The 16,772-nt window shown below is 36.0% G+C and overlaps 2 protein-coding genes across 6 annotated transcripts; one reads left to right on the top strand and one right to left on the bottom strand.

Annotated features, from left to right (window-relative positions):
• Positions 1–315: 315 nt before the first annotated feature.
• Positions 316–13,895, bottom strand: abcg2b (ATP-binding cassette, sub-family G (WHITE), member 2b). Of its 5 annotated transcripts, none has more exons than XM_058783581.1 (18): positions 11,957–13,895; positions 9,651–9,794; positions 7,746–7,834; positions 7,449–7,634; positions 6,556–6,615; positions 6,348–6,465; positions 5,951–6,106; positions 4,733–4,890; positions 4,421–4,572; positions 3,799–3,882; positions 3,520–3,662; positions 3,144–3,295; positions 2,960–3,049; positions 2,290–2,414; positions 2,008–2,162; positions 1,826–1,915; positions 1,642–1,694; positions 316–1,373 (listed from the first exon to the last, which is right to left on the bottom strand). In XM_058783581.1, exons 4-18 carry the CDS (start codon positions 7,619–7,621, stop codon positions 1,226–1,228), a joined length of 1,857 nt encoding a protein of 618 aa, XP_058639564.1. In that variant the 5' UTR covers positions 7,622–7,634; positions 7,746–7,834; positions 9,651–9,794; positions 11,957–13,895; the 3' UTR covers positions 316–1,225. The 5 variants fall into 5 exon arrangements, with proteins under 5 accessions (XP_058639564.1, XP_058639579.1, XP_058639573.1 ...); XM_058783596.1 differs by having other exon boundaries at positions 7,746–7,829; XM_058783590.1 differs by lacking the exon at positions 11,957–13,895 and adding an exon at positions 10,890–11,651.
• hapstr1b (HUWE1 associated protein modifying stress responses b) lies at positions 10,108–16,012 on the top strand. Its single transcript, XM_058783613.1, has 4 exons — positions 10,108–10,482; positions 11,658–11,738; positions 13,891–14,166; positions 14,890–16,012. Exons 1-4 carry the CDS (start codon positions 10,287–10,289, stop codon positions 15,129–15,131), a joined length of 795 nt encoding a protein of 264 aa, XP_058639596.1. The 5' UTR covers positions 10,108–10,286; the 3' UTR covers positions 15,132–16,012.
• The last annotated feature ends 760 nt before the right edge of the window (positions 16,013–16,772 follow it).

Genomic DNA, 16,772 nt, shown 5'->3' with positions numbered 1-16,772 from the left:
CTCCACCTCGACTTTGGAGGCTTTCCAAGATTTTTTGCGCTGACAGTGTGGCTCTGAATGAAACTCAAGAAGACTGCACTCCACACACACACACACACACACACACACACACACACACACACACACACACACACACACAAGGATTTACTAATATCTAACAGATGTGAAAATTCTATGTGGCAATAACAAAGAAATGTCTGCAGCTGCTTTCTGTGGGTTTTAGAGACTACAGCAACAACTGAAGGACAAATTATATGATGGAGAGATTTCACTTTAAATTGTGTTACAGATAAACAAAGAGAGATGAGCTGAGAATTCATTTTTCGCAATATGAAAATATCCAGTAAACAAATGCCTTGCATGGTTTATGATGGCCTGTGTGAGCTGTATGCATGTATAGCTAAAAGACAGAATGAAAAATTTCAGTTGATAGCTACTATGATAATAGATAATCAAACTACTTCTAAAAAATACAGTTGTGTGTGTAACTAATATCAGGGCAGCGGAAGACATGGAGGAACGTGCAGAATGTAAGTGACAGCAGGTCATGACTCAGAACGCTGCTGCCGCCTAGTGGTTACATTACTGACGGTCTATGCAAGCAAACCAACATGCATTCACTTAAGTGCACTACTAGGCTACACATTAAAATTTTATTGATGTGATAAACAAATATAGATCAAAATATATGAAAAATGAATTTTAACGTATATTGAAATTTTAGTTAAATAGAGAAAAATCTATGACCATACATTTTAGAAGTACATGCCTTCTATGTGCACAAAGAATTGAGAACTTAAGTTTAATTTATATTTACATGTCACAAAGGTTATATGTCAGTAACTATAAAGTTGAATTAATAGTCCAACTGCACAAACAGGGATTTTACAAGAGAAACATTTAGTCACTTTACCTTTCATGAATCGTTTTATATAATAATTGTACTAAATTTAGCAGAAAAGCATTTAAATAGCTGATAATGAATTTTAAATACAGATATGTTGCATGACATGGCCTTTTTAAGCTTTACAGAGCATTTCATATTTCCAAAAATGTATCAGTGTCAATCCTAGAAAGCCTAGATTAATAATTACATTTAAATATAATAATTTACATAGACAAATGTGAATTAAACATACAGAAATGGACATGGTGTAACAAAATAAGAATTTTATGAATTTACATAATGTGTGTACGAGTGAATCTGTTATGTAGAACATGCACATTATTTCCAGCGGTTGATCCTGCGCAACTGTACGTATGCAAACGTCATGCACACCAGTATAATGCCCAGAAGAGCCACCTGGTTCTGCCAGAAGCCCCACACACTGTAGTCGATCCCCTGAGACTCCAGATACATCTCTCCTGTTAGTCTGACCATGAGAAAGAAATCAAATACTGGTAAGTCAAAAACTTAATTGATGAATGACTCAAAGAATATATTTTGTGTGAGGGGTAGAAATCTGTAACATGTCTGTACTAATCAATTTAATGCAAGCTTGCTGAATAAAAGCGTTAAAGAAAAAATCGAATCTAACTGATCCCAAGCTTTTGAACGGTAATGCATGTCTGTCATGATGCAAGATTCATTGAACTTAACCGAACTGTCATTACACTTTATCTACAGTTTGAGCAACTTACGTCGCATTGTCACTGTAGAAGACCTGCCCTTTCATTTCATTTATAGTCACAGCCTACAAAAGAACAAAACACAATAAGCAGCACTTTTTAAACAATCTGATAATGGAGTAAACATGCATTTAAATGCACACTTTTAATTTATTAACAATTTTTGCATTTTTTTTTTTTTTTGCATCCTCCTTACATCTAGTCCATATCTGAAGATACTGGCCCACTTGAGCCAGGACAGCCAGTTGAGCATGGAGTTGAGATTCACCAGGAACCCTCCAAATACCTGCAACAAAGAGACAGAGAGAGAGCGAATAAGAAAGAGAGAATGGTACAAGAACATACTGGTAACATTAGTGTGTATGTTTGAATTCTGACCATCATGAAGACAAAAGGCAAGGTAATGAGGACGTTGGCCATGGCGAATGTGCTCACGCTGGCACTGACCAGGAAGGCCAAGCTGACTCCTGCCAGACTGACCATGGACATGGTCAATGCAAAGCACAGGAAGGCCGTGAATGATGGATTCAACCCTGTTCACAAATATATATGTACACTTACTGTGCATATTCATGTTTTATTTAGTATAGAATACATGCTACTGATAGTTTTAATGATGTGCCACATTTAGCATAGTAATAATGTATTATGTGTGCTAACCCATCATATAGTAAGAAATGCTGGAGAAGATGAAAATCGGCACAATGCGATTTGGTAACAGATCCACAAACACCTTGGACAGGAAATACACAGATGTACGGTAATATCCCCCAGAGTTCTCGTGCCTAAAACACACACATATAAACAGACTTGGTTTTGGAAAAGAAAAATTAATGAAAGGATGTTAAATTTCATACAGTCTGGACACATGAATTGCAATATTGTTACTGTTAACCAAAACTAAAGCTAAAACTATTAAAAATCCCTTTTGTTAGTTGAAATAAATCGGAAATAAAATAAAATACAAATATTTTAACTAAACTTATAAAAAAAACAGTACTAAAAATGTTGTCTTTGCAACAAACTGACGTATTAAAACTACTAGCTAAATATTAAGAAATCAATAAAAATAAGCACATAACAAAGTTAATAAAAGCTAAAATTAAAATAAAAAATATAATATATATTTTTAAATGTAAAAATAAAAGCTAAAAATATGAATAAATACTATAATATTACATAAATAACACTAAAATAACACCGCTAGATAAACACACTTAAAAGCATAACTGGATGAACTGTGAAGCTGCTCTGAAACCATCTGTATTGTATGAAGTGCTATAAAAACAAGAGTGACTTGTCTTGACATAATTTCTAATATTATACTCACACAAAGATTGCTCTTTCATTAATAAAGAGTTCAACTGCTGATAGGTTGCCAAACACCATGTTGATGATGAGAAAGAAGAACGCTCCGATCCTGCACACACACACACACACACACACAAACACAAACTGTATGAAGAATGGATGAATTGATGGATGGATGCATGTATACATGGATCTATCAGTACCTGTTCTGCAAGGCTTCAGGAAGAGTTAAAGGCATCTGGTAGTAGATGAGTCCAATCAGCAGAGCAGAGAGAATGTTCATTACCATTTGAGCATATGAGGTCTGAGGATTCCTGAAAACGTTCAGCATTGTCCTCCAGCATACCACCTTTAACTGCATACAAACATGCATGCATGATTTCACGTACGCACACACTACATACACACACAAAAACGAACTATCTGAAAGACAAGGTTTATAGCTCACTGTTCATTTCACCCATGACTGACCTGATAACAGATATGAACTAAAGTTCAACAGCAGGTCAAGATAATATACTGGTTAATCATTTACTGAACACACACGCAAAAATATATTTTTTGTCTTATGAAACAAACCTGGTAGAAAAATGATGTGGCATAGGATGCTGCCTTGCTCTCGACCTCAGTTGTGAGATCTGATGGTCCAGTGATACATTTCAACTCCTCTTTGACAGCAGCACAGTAGTGAGACTCCCTGTAAAGCTCAGCCAATGACTTCTCTGAGGAACAGAGAGAAACCTTTGATTCACTGAACCATGTGACTGAACAATACCACAAAACATTTATTACTTTATGTACTTTATCTTAGTTTCATTTATATGTGTTCATATTTGCATGCCTGTGTATGTGTCTCACCTGTTGGCATTGAAGAAAGAACCTCCCCATTTGTTATGTCCAGAAAGAAATCTGCAGGGTTGTTGAAAGCCTCACACCTATAACCTAATCAACAGAGGAGAAAATAATAATGAATATGAATAATGAATAATGAATTTAATAATGTCTAAAAACAAGACAGACAAATATTCTTTTTCTATTATATAGCAAGAAAATGTAGTGAAGATACTAGCCACTGACTGAATATTTTATGGAATACTGCAGTATTTTGTGTTTGCAGAAGCAAAAAGGCTACTTGTTTTTTGTTTTGATTTTATTAAACTCTGGCAACCCTGGCACATTTTTTTTACATTTTTTTAAATGCATTATGTAAACTATGTTAAATGTTGTTTAGTGTAGCAAATAATAGAACATTTCTTTTTGTTGTTGATCAAAAAACTAAATAAAAAAAAATAATAATAATAAATATTATATATGATGTATTACTATATTTGTATATCAGTGTTTATATGGAACTCCAAGGAATTTCAAAGAATACCATCTTTCTAGTGTCCAAAAGCAGTGATATTTTAGTAAGTTGGACGAGTTCACTCAAATAAAAAGTTTTCCTTTCATTCATATCAAATATATGTATATATTTTACCCAGACTCTGGAAGTAGTCCACAGCTTTGACGGCAGGGCCAGTATAAACAGTTTCTCCCTTATGGAGAAGTGTCAGGTGATCAAAGAGCTTGAAGATTGAGTAGCGTGGCTGGTGGATAGAGAAAATTATAGTTCTACCACCCCGTGACAACCTGAATGACCAGAGGAGAGAAAGAGGACAGTTGAAGTGATAAGATCAAATGACGTGAACATAAAGATTTCAAGTGATTACCAAACAAAGCAGCATTATACGGCATTATATGAGGTGCATAATAAGCTGGGCGACGGAGGGTTATTAAAACAAGTTTGTACCTGTGCAAGAGAGCAATGATGCTGTTAGCTGTATTGGAGTCGAGGCCTGTGGTCGGCTCATCCAGGAACAGAAGAGTAGGAGACGTAATGAGCTCCATACCAATGCTACAGCGCTTTCGTTCTCCTCCTGATACACCTCTTATAAACGCTGTACCAATCTTGAAAAAAGACGTATCTATTTAACACATTTCAATTAGTGCTGTCAATCAATAACAAAACAAATGTTTTGCACAACATTAAAATTTGTAATCATAAATATAGTTTTATATTGAATCTCCAAATGAATGTAGAAACTATATAAAGACAGTATATTTTACATTTTTGTTTAATAGCATCTTTTTATAAGTACTATGAATTATGGCATGGAATTATGTACCAATGTCTGAGGATACAATGAGCAAATATAGCCATTCAAAATTACAGTAAAACTTGTGCCATTATTTGTAACATTTAATAGGCCTAAACTGTTAAAGAACATTAAAACATATTCAAACTTTTAATTTAAGTGAACATAAAACAATCTTCACATAAAGCCATTATAATAAATGTCACATTTAGCTGTGCCTTTTATACATAACATGTTGTCTATATAGAAATATAGTGATGCTTCTCTCTCAATATAATTATAAGTTTATTTTGCTTTATTTTACTAGTGAAAACTTTTGGTAATATTTTGAGGAAAAACATTAATTGCCTAAATAATTTTTATATGTTAAACAGAAAATATTAATCACAGAAATTAAAGTGTTACTGTATTTCTGACAGCCTTTATTTAAATGACATGTACCATATTTATTTAATTAATTAATTAATTAATTAAATTATTTATTTAATTTTTTAGGTCAAAAGATTTTTGAATTATTAATAGCATGAAAACCTTGTCATAAAAATATCTTTATAAAAGATATTTGTAACCTTGTGACTTTTTTTTCAGAACAGATATTTTTCAATTATTAATAATTTTAAGAATTAAAATTAAAAACATTAAAAACAAGACTATACCAAATTAATAAATACATTTTCAATATTTTATTTTATTTTTTTCCCCTTTTCTCCTGCAATCTCAGGACAGTTACATTTCTGAGTATATGCCCCACAAAAATGGTCAAAATGAATAAATGGTTTATTCAAGACAATGTTTATATAAACTGCATTTTTTTTTTAAAACTACATTAAAAGAGCTGGACCTAAAAAACATCAGTAGCATTTGTGACTAACCTTGGTGTCTGCGCAGTCCTCTAATCCCAGCTCCTGAACGATGCTCTCCACTTTTTTTTTCTTATCAGCAGTGGAATACTGTTTCCTTGGCAACCGCAGATTTCCAGAGAATAAAAGATTCTCCCGCACAGTCAGAGTGCCCATCAGGATATCATCCTACAGAAGGACACAGACAGACACACACACAGAGATCAAAGAAAATGTTGAGAATTAAACCAGCTAAATGAATGTGTTTATTTTGAGCTAAGCAAAAGACTCTTGAACAGGAGACAAAAATAATTCTATTCCACAATAATCTTCCCTGTATTAACACGTACACGTGCCACACAACAGAGCAGAATATTCCTTTATCCTCACGAGAAGACATACTACTGACTGCAAAATTCTGCGTTCTCACCTGTACGACGTACGCAGACATGAGACGGAGGTCAGAGGTCACGACCTTGTTGTCAACCAGAACTTGACCTGAACGCAAACCACGAGGATCCTTCCTTCCAGCGATCACATCTAACAGCCTTCACACAACAAAAATAAAGGTTAGAAATTAAGTGTAGTTGCCAGCTCCTCATCAGTCGTATAGTCGGTTGATTCTGTGAGCGTCTTACGATGTTTTTCCGCTTCCTGTTGCTCCCATGATTGCATTCAGGCCGGTTTTCATGATTCCACTAAAACAGGAAACAGCAAAACAGTGCACTGTAAAAACGTTTATCAAATAACCTAAAATTGTGCTCTATATGGCAACATCTAAATTAAATCAATCATATTTTTAATATGCCTGAACATATTAAAACTAGAGGACCATTAAAACTAAATATTTTGAACAGTAGTGTAAATTATATCTTTTAATTTTACAAAGTCGCTTTTTTATTTAACAGTTGAATCAAATGCTATTACATTTTGATTTTGATCTGATTTCATTATGATGTATGCAACAAAAAAGCAGTCTATGTACATATAATGACATTAACTATGGTATATTGTTATGGAAAGGAATACAAAGTATTGTTTGACATTTGTATTATAAAAATAATAGAAAAACAATGATCATCACAGTTTCTCATCCAAAGTAAGCAAATGCATAGAACACACACACACACACACAAAGAAAGAAAGAAAGAAAGAAAGAATGAAAGAAAGAAAGAAAGAAAGAACACACTGACTCACAAAATCTATGGAGAATTACAATTTCAGTTCTTCTTTTTTATTTTAATGCCTAAACATCTAAACTCTGGACAAATATTTTAGCATTAGGTCACAAAACATTTCCTTTCCAGATATAAAAACACTAAAACACATAGAAAGACAGTAATATAAACATGCATATCAAATGGATCTGGGATGCTTATCTTAAAGATAAGTGTTATCTGTATCAAAATGATGTGAAATCAAATTTGACTGCACAGCAGTGTGTTTTGCTGAATATGATCTGTGTGAGATGTCAGTTCTTATGAAGCATCTGCTCTGTTTCTACAGCACATAAACACACACAGACACTAACCTGACGTTTTTTAGGATTTCTCGCTCAGGTCCTCTCTTGCGGCACGGTCCACGGCTTTCTCTAATGCAGTAGTGAATATTCTGGTATGTCAGAGCTGGGCCCGGCACTTTTACACACACCTTTGTGCCATCGCTTTCCCCAGCAGGTAACATTTTTAGCTCACTCACATCCATGGAGCCAGAGAGACTGAAGCAGAGAAGAGGATGGAAAAAGTGACAAGCTTCCAGGTGGAATGAACATTTAAGTGTCTATTGATGCTCCACCCTTTCAGGACCTTATACTCCAGACGTGAATTACCCATACAACCAGAGGTCACTGCGTGTCTCCTGTCAAAGTCCTCACACACCCTGGTTCTACGTAACACTTGCTGCTATGTAACTCCTGCACTTATGAAACAACATATAACACAGTTCAAAATATGTTAAATGTTTATACGTACCAGGAAAAATTAAATTTTCTAGCAACATAACATTTTGACTTTCTACATGCTTAAACTTTTTATAAAATGCAATCAAAACCTACTTAAATATCCTTTTTTTAAACATCAGTGGAAATAATATAAATTCAGTATAGCTCATTGATGAGTTTCATTTAACTAAGACTACTATATCATATTTAATATGCAAATTTCTAAACGATCCACAATCTACTACATGACTTCTATTATGTGATTGATAGCTTGTGGCACACGTCTATTTGTTGTGAAATATTTACTTATTTTTAACAATAAACATTAACTGGACAGAAGCAACTTATTTAAAAAAGTATTGATAATCAAGTAAACCTGACTTTTTTTTTTTTTTTTTTGAGGAATATTTATTTCCCTTTTAACGTTTATATTCGGAGGTGGACAGTAGTGAAGTATTTTTACTCTGCTTTAAAAGTACATTTTTTCAAGTGTCTGTACTTTATCAGAGTGTTTATCTTTAGAGAACTTTTACTTCACAACATTCCAAAGCATAATATTGTACTTTTTACTGCATTATATTTCATATTAAATATAATTTATACTTAATTACATTAGAAATCTAGCACTTTCTTACTTTTACTCAAGTAAAAAAGTTTTACTTGAGTACAAGATAGTACTATATTTTTAATGTTAAGTGGCCTTATTTAAGGTAAACAACAACAACAAACACTACTTTTATTTATGAAATGTTTCAAGTGTGACATTATGCTTTGGAATGTAGTGAAGTAAAAGTTTTCCAAAGAAAAACACACACATAAAGTACAGATACTTTTTACTTGAGTAAAGTAAAACTACTTGACTTCTGTCCAGATCTGTTCATATCTCTCAATCATCATTGTATTGCATTGCATTAGGCCTATGTTTTGCCCCCAACAATAACAACTACAGAGATTATGTTATACAGATCTCATCAGAATTTCATCTTAATTTTTATATATATATATATATATATATATATATATATATATATATATATATATATATATCAGCAACTGCACCAAGTTGCATATTTTTGTCCAGTTTGGGCCTCTGAATAAAATCAAGTGTGAACCGCATATGTGACCCTGGGCCACAAAAGCAGTCTTAAGTCGCTGGGGTATATTTGTAGCAATAGCCAAAAATACATTGTATGGGTCAAAATTATCCATTTTTATTTTATGCCGAAAATCATTAGGATATTAAGTAAAGATCATGTTCCATGAAGATATTTAGTGAAGTTTCTACCATAAATATATCAAAACTTAATTTTTGATCAGTAATATGCATAGCTAAGAACTTCATTTAGACAACTTTAAAGGTGATTTTCTCAGTATTTTGATTTTTAGATTCCAGATTTTCAAATAGTTGTATCTCGGCCAAATATTGTCCGATCCTAACAAACCATACATCAATGGAAAGCTTATTTATTCAGCTTTCAGATGATGTATAAATCTCAATTTCGGAAAATTGACACTTAAGACTGGTTTTATGGTCCAGGGTCACATATTCATCATACAATACGATCCATAAAAGTGTGATGTATCAAATATTTAAGTTTGATTTAAAAATGTGTGACTATTATTTCATATGTCAGTTTTTGCAGGATTAAATAAAAGCGCAGAATGAACCTATCGTGTTTTTTTTTGTTTTGTTTTTAGAGGGAATGATCTACAGTCTTGTGTTTATACATAAAAAGAGAGGTGTTTTGAAATATGCCACCGTGAAATTGTATTTTCTCTGAATTCGTTTCCTACCTGTAAAGACGTCTATGACTTTAAATGGCTTTGAGCACGAAAGATGCATTGGTGCACTTGTGTAATGGCGCCCTCTGTAGGCCAAAGAAGGTCATCACAACTGGCTGTATAATCAAAATCCCTTCTTTGTTTAACAGACGCTTACTGTAATGAACAGAAGAGCAACAGGAAAAGACTTTGTAAAGGACACTCGCTGCATGAATAGGGACTCATTACGGGCTTGCGCAATCTTGCGTTCCTATTCAGTGTACTTGAGGGAGGCTTAAGTATTTGGTGTGGCGGTTCACATAAACAGGGGCGGTGTCTTCATCTATTGTCGCTTCTTGACAGATGACAGACAGTTGACGCATCTAATAAACAGTTGAGCCGTTGACGCCTAACCACGCCCCCGCGTTTCTGTAGCCAATCGGCGTCGAGCATAATTCAAGGGGCGGGGTTTGAGTCTCGGCAACGTTAAGTTGTTTTCATCGACTGTGTGGCGGAGAAGTGCAAGCACCGTTCGCGATGCAGACGTAAACTAACAGCTGTCGATGAGGCCGCCGCCGACAGTCGACCACGGCCGGGTTTAATCACCGCGGAGAACTTTTTAAGCGAACATTAGAGCATTGCAGCAGCGGTTTTAGTGTTTTTGTGGCCATGGAGGAGAAGAAGGAGGAGGGGGAAGCGGAGATCCAGGAACACGGACCCGAGCACTGGTTCTCCAAATGGGAGCGGCAGTGCCTAGCCGAGGCCGAGCAAGAGGAACCGAGCGAGGAGGAGACCGAGCAGAGCCAACAAAAACTCTGGCATCTCTTCCAGAACTCCGCCACCGCCGTCGCACAACTGTATAAAGGTGCGAAATATGTAATAAAAAGTCACTGAGAGCTAGCCGTAGCTGGCTAAGTTAGCTGACACTGCCAAACAAAGGACACTAACTCATAAGCTCAAGGGATAGCCACCAAACTAAATCTAATGCGACCTAATTAAGATGTCGAGGAGTTGTTTTACAATAAAGTACACATTTAGGGCTCAATTAAGATTATTTCGGCCCCTTATTTGGCTGTTTTGAAGGTCGGTGGCGTTTACAGATTAGCATCGATGCTAAGTGGCAGACGAGCAACGTAAACTGACACACAAATCAGTTTCTGTGAGGACACAATCCAGAAATGTCACCGGTTGCCCGTCTTTGTTTATCGATAAAACTAGTTTCAGTACATTTAAACGTTTTTCGCGATATTCTAAAGAAATTTAAAGCGTCACCCAGCTGGTTGTCTATCAGCAAAACAAAATGGCGAAGTGCAGGGAGGAGTTCTTCTGATGAAAATAACTCGATTTGTGATCGAAAACTCCTCTGTTATGAACTCAAACGTCATGTGTGCAGACAAAAAGATCTAGCAATACAAACTACGACATGAACTGATGAGAACGTGTGATTATTCTTTAACAATAATAATAGTATGCGAAACAAAATGGCGAAGGCAGGATTAGCAAGCTAAGTTGAAAGATTGTGAGTTATTGTGTCAGAGCTTGTTTTGTTCATATTTGTTATTAAATAGATAAAACACCATACAGCTGGTTTAATTTGCGAGTGCACGTTTTCATACACAAAGTTGTGGTTTGGACAACCCGGTACAATCGGATACACTAAAGCTACTCAACAAAATGGCGTAGAGTCCTCTTGCTACATATCAAATTTAGACGTCGTGTAATTAATGGCTGTGTCTCAAAACATAGAGAACTGCTTATGTAGACCGCACTTATGGTTATCATAGACGCTTTTAGAACATTCCAAGCGCGCTTATGCTGCCCAAAAGTGCTGTTTAAGTAGGCAGCTCACTATCTCGTGACATACATCCAGTGTGAGAGACTGTTAAGGTACTAAATATAAAGCTGATGTTGGCTTAGTTGTCTTGGGTATTTTCTTGAGTTTCTTTAAACACAGTGGCTAAAGGTATGTCTCACATTAAGACGGGAAATGATTTATCTCCACTTGCAACATAAACATTTCCTGTCTGTTCACTCCTTCAGATAGAGTATGTCAACAACAGGGGCTTTCCTTATGGGTTCCCTTTCAAAATGCTGCAACTGCCGTCACTAACCTATACAAAGGTAAGTTGAGATTTTTTTTAAACAAACTGTTGCATTTTAGGTTCGTCGTTAATTGGACTGCAGTTCACTGTATTAATTTTGTGTTTTGTTTGTGAACCTATTGCTGTTTTCAAATGAGTCTTTTTAAGACACACATCTTTCGTTCACTTATGGTCATTCCTGCTTTTAAACACAACAGGCCTATTCACATTAAGAAAAATAACTATATTAATACATACCATACCAGTGTCAGTACCAACGGTGACATTCTGTTTATTATAAGCATACTTTTCAGTTGTGGCCTGTGGCTTTAAATGCTCGAGCTCTTTAAAGTCAGGTAGATTCTGATTGGCTAATGTTTTTAGAATTTATCATCTGGAAAAAAAAAAAATAATTGTTCTGAAAGTGATTCCAATGATATCGTTCCTCAACATGTTATTGTTCTGTTTGTGGTCTTCTCTATTCTCATAAAATTAGAATGATTATTTTTAGAACTTAAAATGATAACTATTGTTACAGCTCTCATCATTGCTGTGAATGAGCCTTAACTGTAGCACAAGCCAATAGCTTTAGAGTGCAGGCTGTAATGAGCAATGGCATTGGTTGGACCTACACTCTGAGAAAAAATAAGTACAAAACTGTTTCTAGGGAGGTACCCTTTCAAAAGGTACTAAAATGTATCTTTAAGGTACTAATATGTTCCGTTTAGAGTCAGTGTTTTGAATCTGAACAAAATTCGGAGTGACAAAGCAGCTTATTCATGAATGAGTAGCTGCTGAACAATGTGTTTTGTTCAGTTTGTTTGTCCGTCATGTGAATCAATCTAGGTTACAACAAAATAGAATAAGTGAAAGGGTTTGGCTGTGAGACAGTGTTTTCTAATAAATCGGTTAAGTGAGCAATTCAACCACTCATTTCACAAATAAGACATTTCGTAACATGCAGAAAGAACAACAGAACAAAGGTTTTTTCTTTCTTTCTGGAATCTGCTTTATAATGGAGAACACCTGTTTGCTTACTGAAAAAATAGCTGTTGAACGGTGTTTAGTAGGTTGTTCATACATTTGAGACTAGCAACAACATGGCCGGCAGCAGTGCTTAAAATCCTATTGATTTATTCCTCTCTTCAGACAGAATCTCTCTGATTGTAACAGAGACAGTCTTATTCACTGCCTAGAGTAGTTGTGTTTTATTAGATTGCAGTTATGAGACCTTAAACTCATCACAGACATGTGTACGGCATTGTCTGCTTGCAAAACTTGAGTCATCATTCATATGTTGGTGTGTTTGGTTGGGGTAATGAGAGATGATGTGGTGGGGAGGTTGTCAGATGTGTCATGTGGATGATTTGACTTTAGGAGCTGTCAGGAACAGGGAGTGTTTGTTTGTTCAGTTTACTTGAGCTCATTGCCTACATATGACTGATTTAGCAGGTTATCCATTGTGAGAAGTTTTCGAAGCATATAGGATGTGGTCAGTTCAAGTTTGATTGCCTGCTCACTGTGTTCTGTATTTATCAATCAAAAGTTTAGTGTTGAAGTTCACAGTTTGAACCAGAAATTGTTCGGTTCGAGTCTGTATTTTCTAAACCCCCCTCATTTTTCTTATAAACACCTTGGTGAGATTTTATCTCCTTGAATCATTTCATGCACCCCATCTCAAGATTTTGTAAGCGTATAATTCATTTCAACCTGGTTCCAGCCTGGCAATGGAAACCCTGTCAATTGAAACAAATCTTCATCCCTGCCAGTTATGGTTGAGCCGGATTATTTGTTGCCTATTATGGATTGAAAATAATATATTGAAGAACAGTGGCTGCTGTTCCTGAGGAGGTGATGCTGCTGTTTCTGGCAGAATGAAAATTTATGGTGTTGCGAAATTGCTTTGGAAGTTGATGTAACATTTACGTAATTATGTTATTAAAAGCTTCCTATTTTAATTATCAGCAATAATTTACCTGCTGTTCCGTTTCTTCACACAAAATCCTTGCTCTCTGCTTGATGCTGTATAACAATTTCTGAAATCAAAAGCCCTTATTAGAATTTTTAAATGAGACTGACTTCATTGGGCATAAAACACTTGGAGACATTGATGCAGCTGGGCTGATTCCTGACATGCATACAGAAATACTCATGCCAAGTTTTTTTTTTTTTTTTTTTTTCCCATTTTCCAGAGAGTGTTGATGCCCATCAGCGGAGTTATGAGCTGGGTATTCAGATTGGTCATCAGAGACGAAACAAAGATGTCCTGGCATGGGTGAAGAAAAGGAGGCGGACTATTCGGCGTGAGGATCTTATCAGCTTCCTCTGTGGTAAAGCCCCACCGCCACGTAGCTCCAGGGCTCCGCCAAGACTTGCAATGGTGTCACCAAGCCGACCCACGTCCTCGGAGACAAGTTCATCTGTAGAAACAGACCTGCAGCCTTTCAGGGAGGCCATTGCTCTGCATGGTGAGTGCGTTTGACGACAGTGCCATTTAATTGCTTGATTGCTGTAGGATGGCCCAAATTGCTATATATGATAGATAGATATAGATATACTGTATATAGATATGAATGTGTGTGTGTATGTATGCGTGTGTGTGTGTGTGTGTATATATATATATATATATATATATATATATATATATATATATATATATATATATATATATATATATATATATATATATATATATATATATAATATAATCTCTCGTTCGTATCGAACAGAAATGAAAAATGTTTTAAGACATTCTTTGAAGCGTATAATATAAAGTGCTTCCTTGCTTTGGGCAATATGTGTTGTACACTTTTTCCACTGCATCTCACTCTATGGCCTCTAGTATTGTTCAAATATGTTCTTTTTCATAGAAATAGTATGGCACAATACAGCAAAATGTCACTGACAAAGGTTTTCTGAGCACACAAACTAGACTCGCACATGAGCACTGCACATGACATTCAGGCAAAAATATGTATTGTGGCCACAAATTAAGAATTTGTTCCTATGGCTTAATTTTAGATTCTGTAGTTTCTGCCTATTTTCAACAACAATTTTTGATTAGATGTTGCAAATTTGAACATATAGTGGTAGCATGTTGCCTTTTGTTGTTTTGATGAGTTAGGGTGTGTGACATGCATGTTTAAGTCATTTGTATTTCATATTTGTTTTCCTACCTGTGTGTGTTGAAGGTCTAAGTGGAGCCATGGCGAGTATCAGTATGCGCTCCGGAGCCCCAGGTTCACCTACACACCTGAGCGCCAGCTCCGCCCCCAGTCGCCGCCGAAACGGTCTCCACGACGTGGACCTCAACACTTTCATTGCAGAGGAGATGGCGCTCCACCTCGACAACGGAACTCGGAAACGAAGCTCCGCCCAGTGCAATGATGTCATAACAGACTCGCCCACTCACAAACGCAATAGGATGATCTGAGCTCTTAAGAAAACGACAACAGCGAAATGCGTGAATAAAATGCCACTCCTCAGTCATCCTCCCATCTTTATTCAGACCAGGAAATAAAAGCAGCCAATAACAGTGCTCACCACAGCCCAGCACATTCTCTGATTGGTCTACAGAGCCCAGTTGAGGTGATCGGTGGGAGACGGTGTTCAGTGCAGAGGCCTAAGTGCCCTTCCATAGGATCCTGTCGACAAACACACAACCCTCATTCACTATATTGCTGCGTGAGTTGATTGTGTGTGTGTGTATGTGTAAGGTTGTGTTATGGCTGAATGGAGATGCGATCGAACGCAGGAACAAGAAAACATTTTTGTGTGCATGTTCGCAACATAATGAGCAATGTCTGTATGATTGCGTGTGTATACAAGTACTTGATGTGTGTGAGTGAACGACTGATGAGTTTTGTGTTAAGAGTGTGTGGTACCTGCCTCTTCCTCCAGCACCTGTCACTGCCCCAGCTCTCAGTTACCACGCTGCGGCTTTGAAAAGCAACAAAAGTTTTATTTTAATATTATTGACAATGTTATTCATGATTTTTTTGCCTTCTCTTAATTCTGCTCTAGCAGCAGGCACAAGTGCTGTGATAGCCATACATCCGCTGTCATGCACATCTCTCAATCACTCTTGTTTTTCTCCAATAATTTCATTCTACCTAAGCATCCCATCTTATTCACTCATCCTCTTTCTTCACTCTTTTCCCCAGCACCTTTGTCTCCAGTGTAACATTATGTAATGTAAATACCTGTAGGTGCTGACATAGACTTGTGGTACATATTGTAAAAAAAGCTGTGCAGAGACCATTGAATTGTTAATGTACAATAATGATTCTTGCATTAAAGAAATCAAGCTTTTAACTACCTCTTTTTTGCTACCTTTGTCATCTGAGTCACATTTGAGACCAAATAGGATTTTATCCTTAAACTAGATTAAAATGCTAATATATTGAATGCAAATTCTGTATCAAAAGTGCAATCTGTTACTGTTCCTTTGACAATCTGTGAACAACAGCTGCCAATAACAATGCTTTCAAAATGATTGCTTGTGCCCATGTGTTCAGCTGTGTTTGAACACTCAGTGAATGTGATTCCATAGGCTGGATATGCTATATATGGCCACACAATACTAGCTAAAATCCAACAATTTTTGTTATTATGTTTTGTGTCCAGCATCCTGGAAATATAAAGGGCAGTTAATAGGGTTTCATAGAACTGAAAGTGCAAAGAAATAAGTTGTGTGGACAGAACTGGAAGAATCGAATGTCAAATCCCTGACAATTCCCATAATGTTTTTTTTTTTTTTCTCTAAGAGCTGTTGAAATGTGTTTGGCAGGTGGCAACATGTGAAGTGGTGTCAACAGTGTGACGTGCTATATTCCATCCTAAACTATTTTATTTTTCTAAAAGAACACTTTTAATAATCATGTGACACACAGAACCACAGCACCATTAAAATTGTAACAACTTAAAATGGTGACAAGTCACCCAAGATAAAAACACTCCCTTATACAATCAAGTAATTTAAATAGGCTTAAAGGGATAGTTCATCCAAAAATGACAATTCTGTCATCATTTACAGTTTTGTTTTGAAACGCTGCATTTCTTCTCTTGCAGCACA

The sequence above is a fragment of the Onychostoma macrolepis genome, chromosome 01 (genome assembly GCF_012432095.1).
Source record: "Onychostoma macrolepis isolate SWU-2019 chromosome 01, ASM1243209v1, whole genome shotgun sequence".
Taxonomy (NCBI): domain Eukaryota; kingdom Metazoa; phylum Chordata; class Actinopteri; order Cypriniformes; family Cyprinidae; genus Onychostoma; species Onychostoma macrolepis.
The sequence above is the reverse complement of the archived record's forward strand: the minus strand, read 5'-3'. Positions and strand labels throughout refer to the sequence as shown.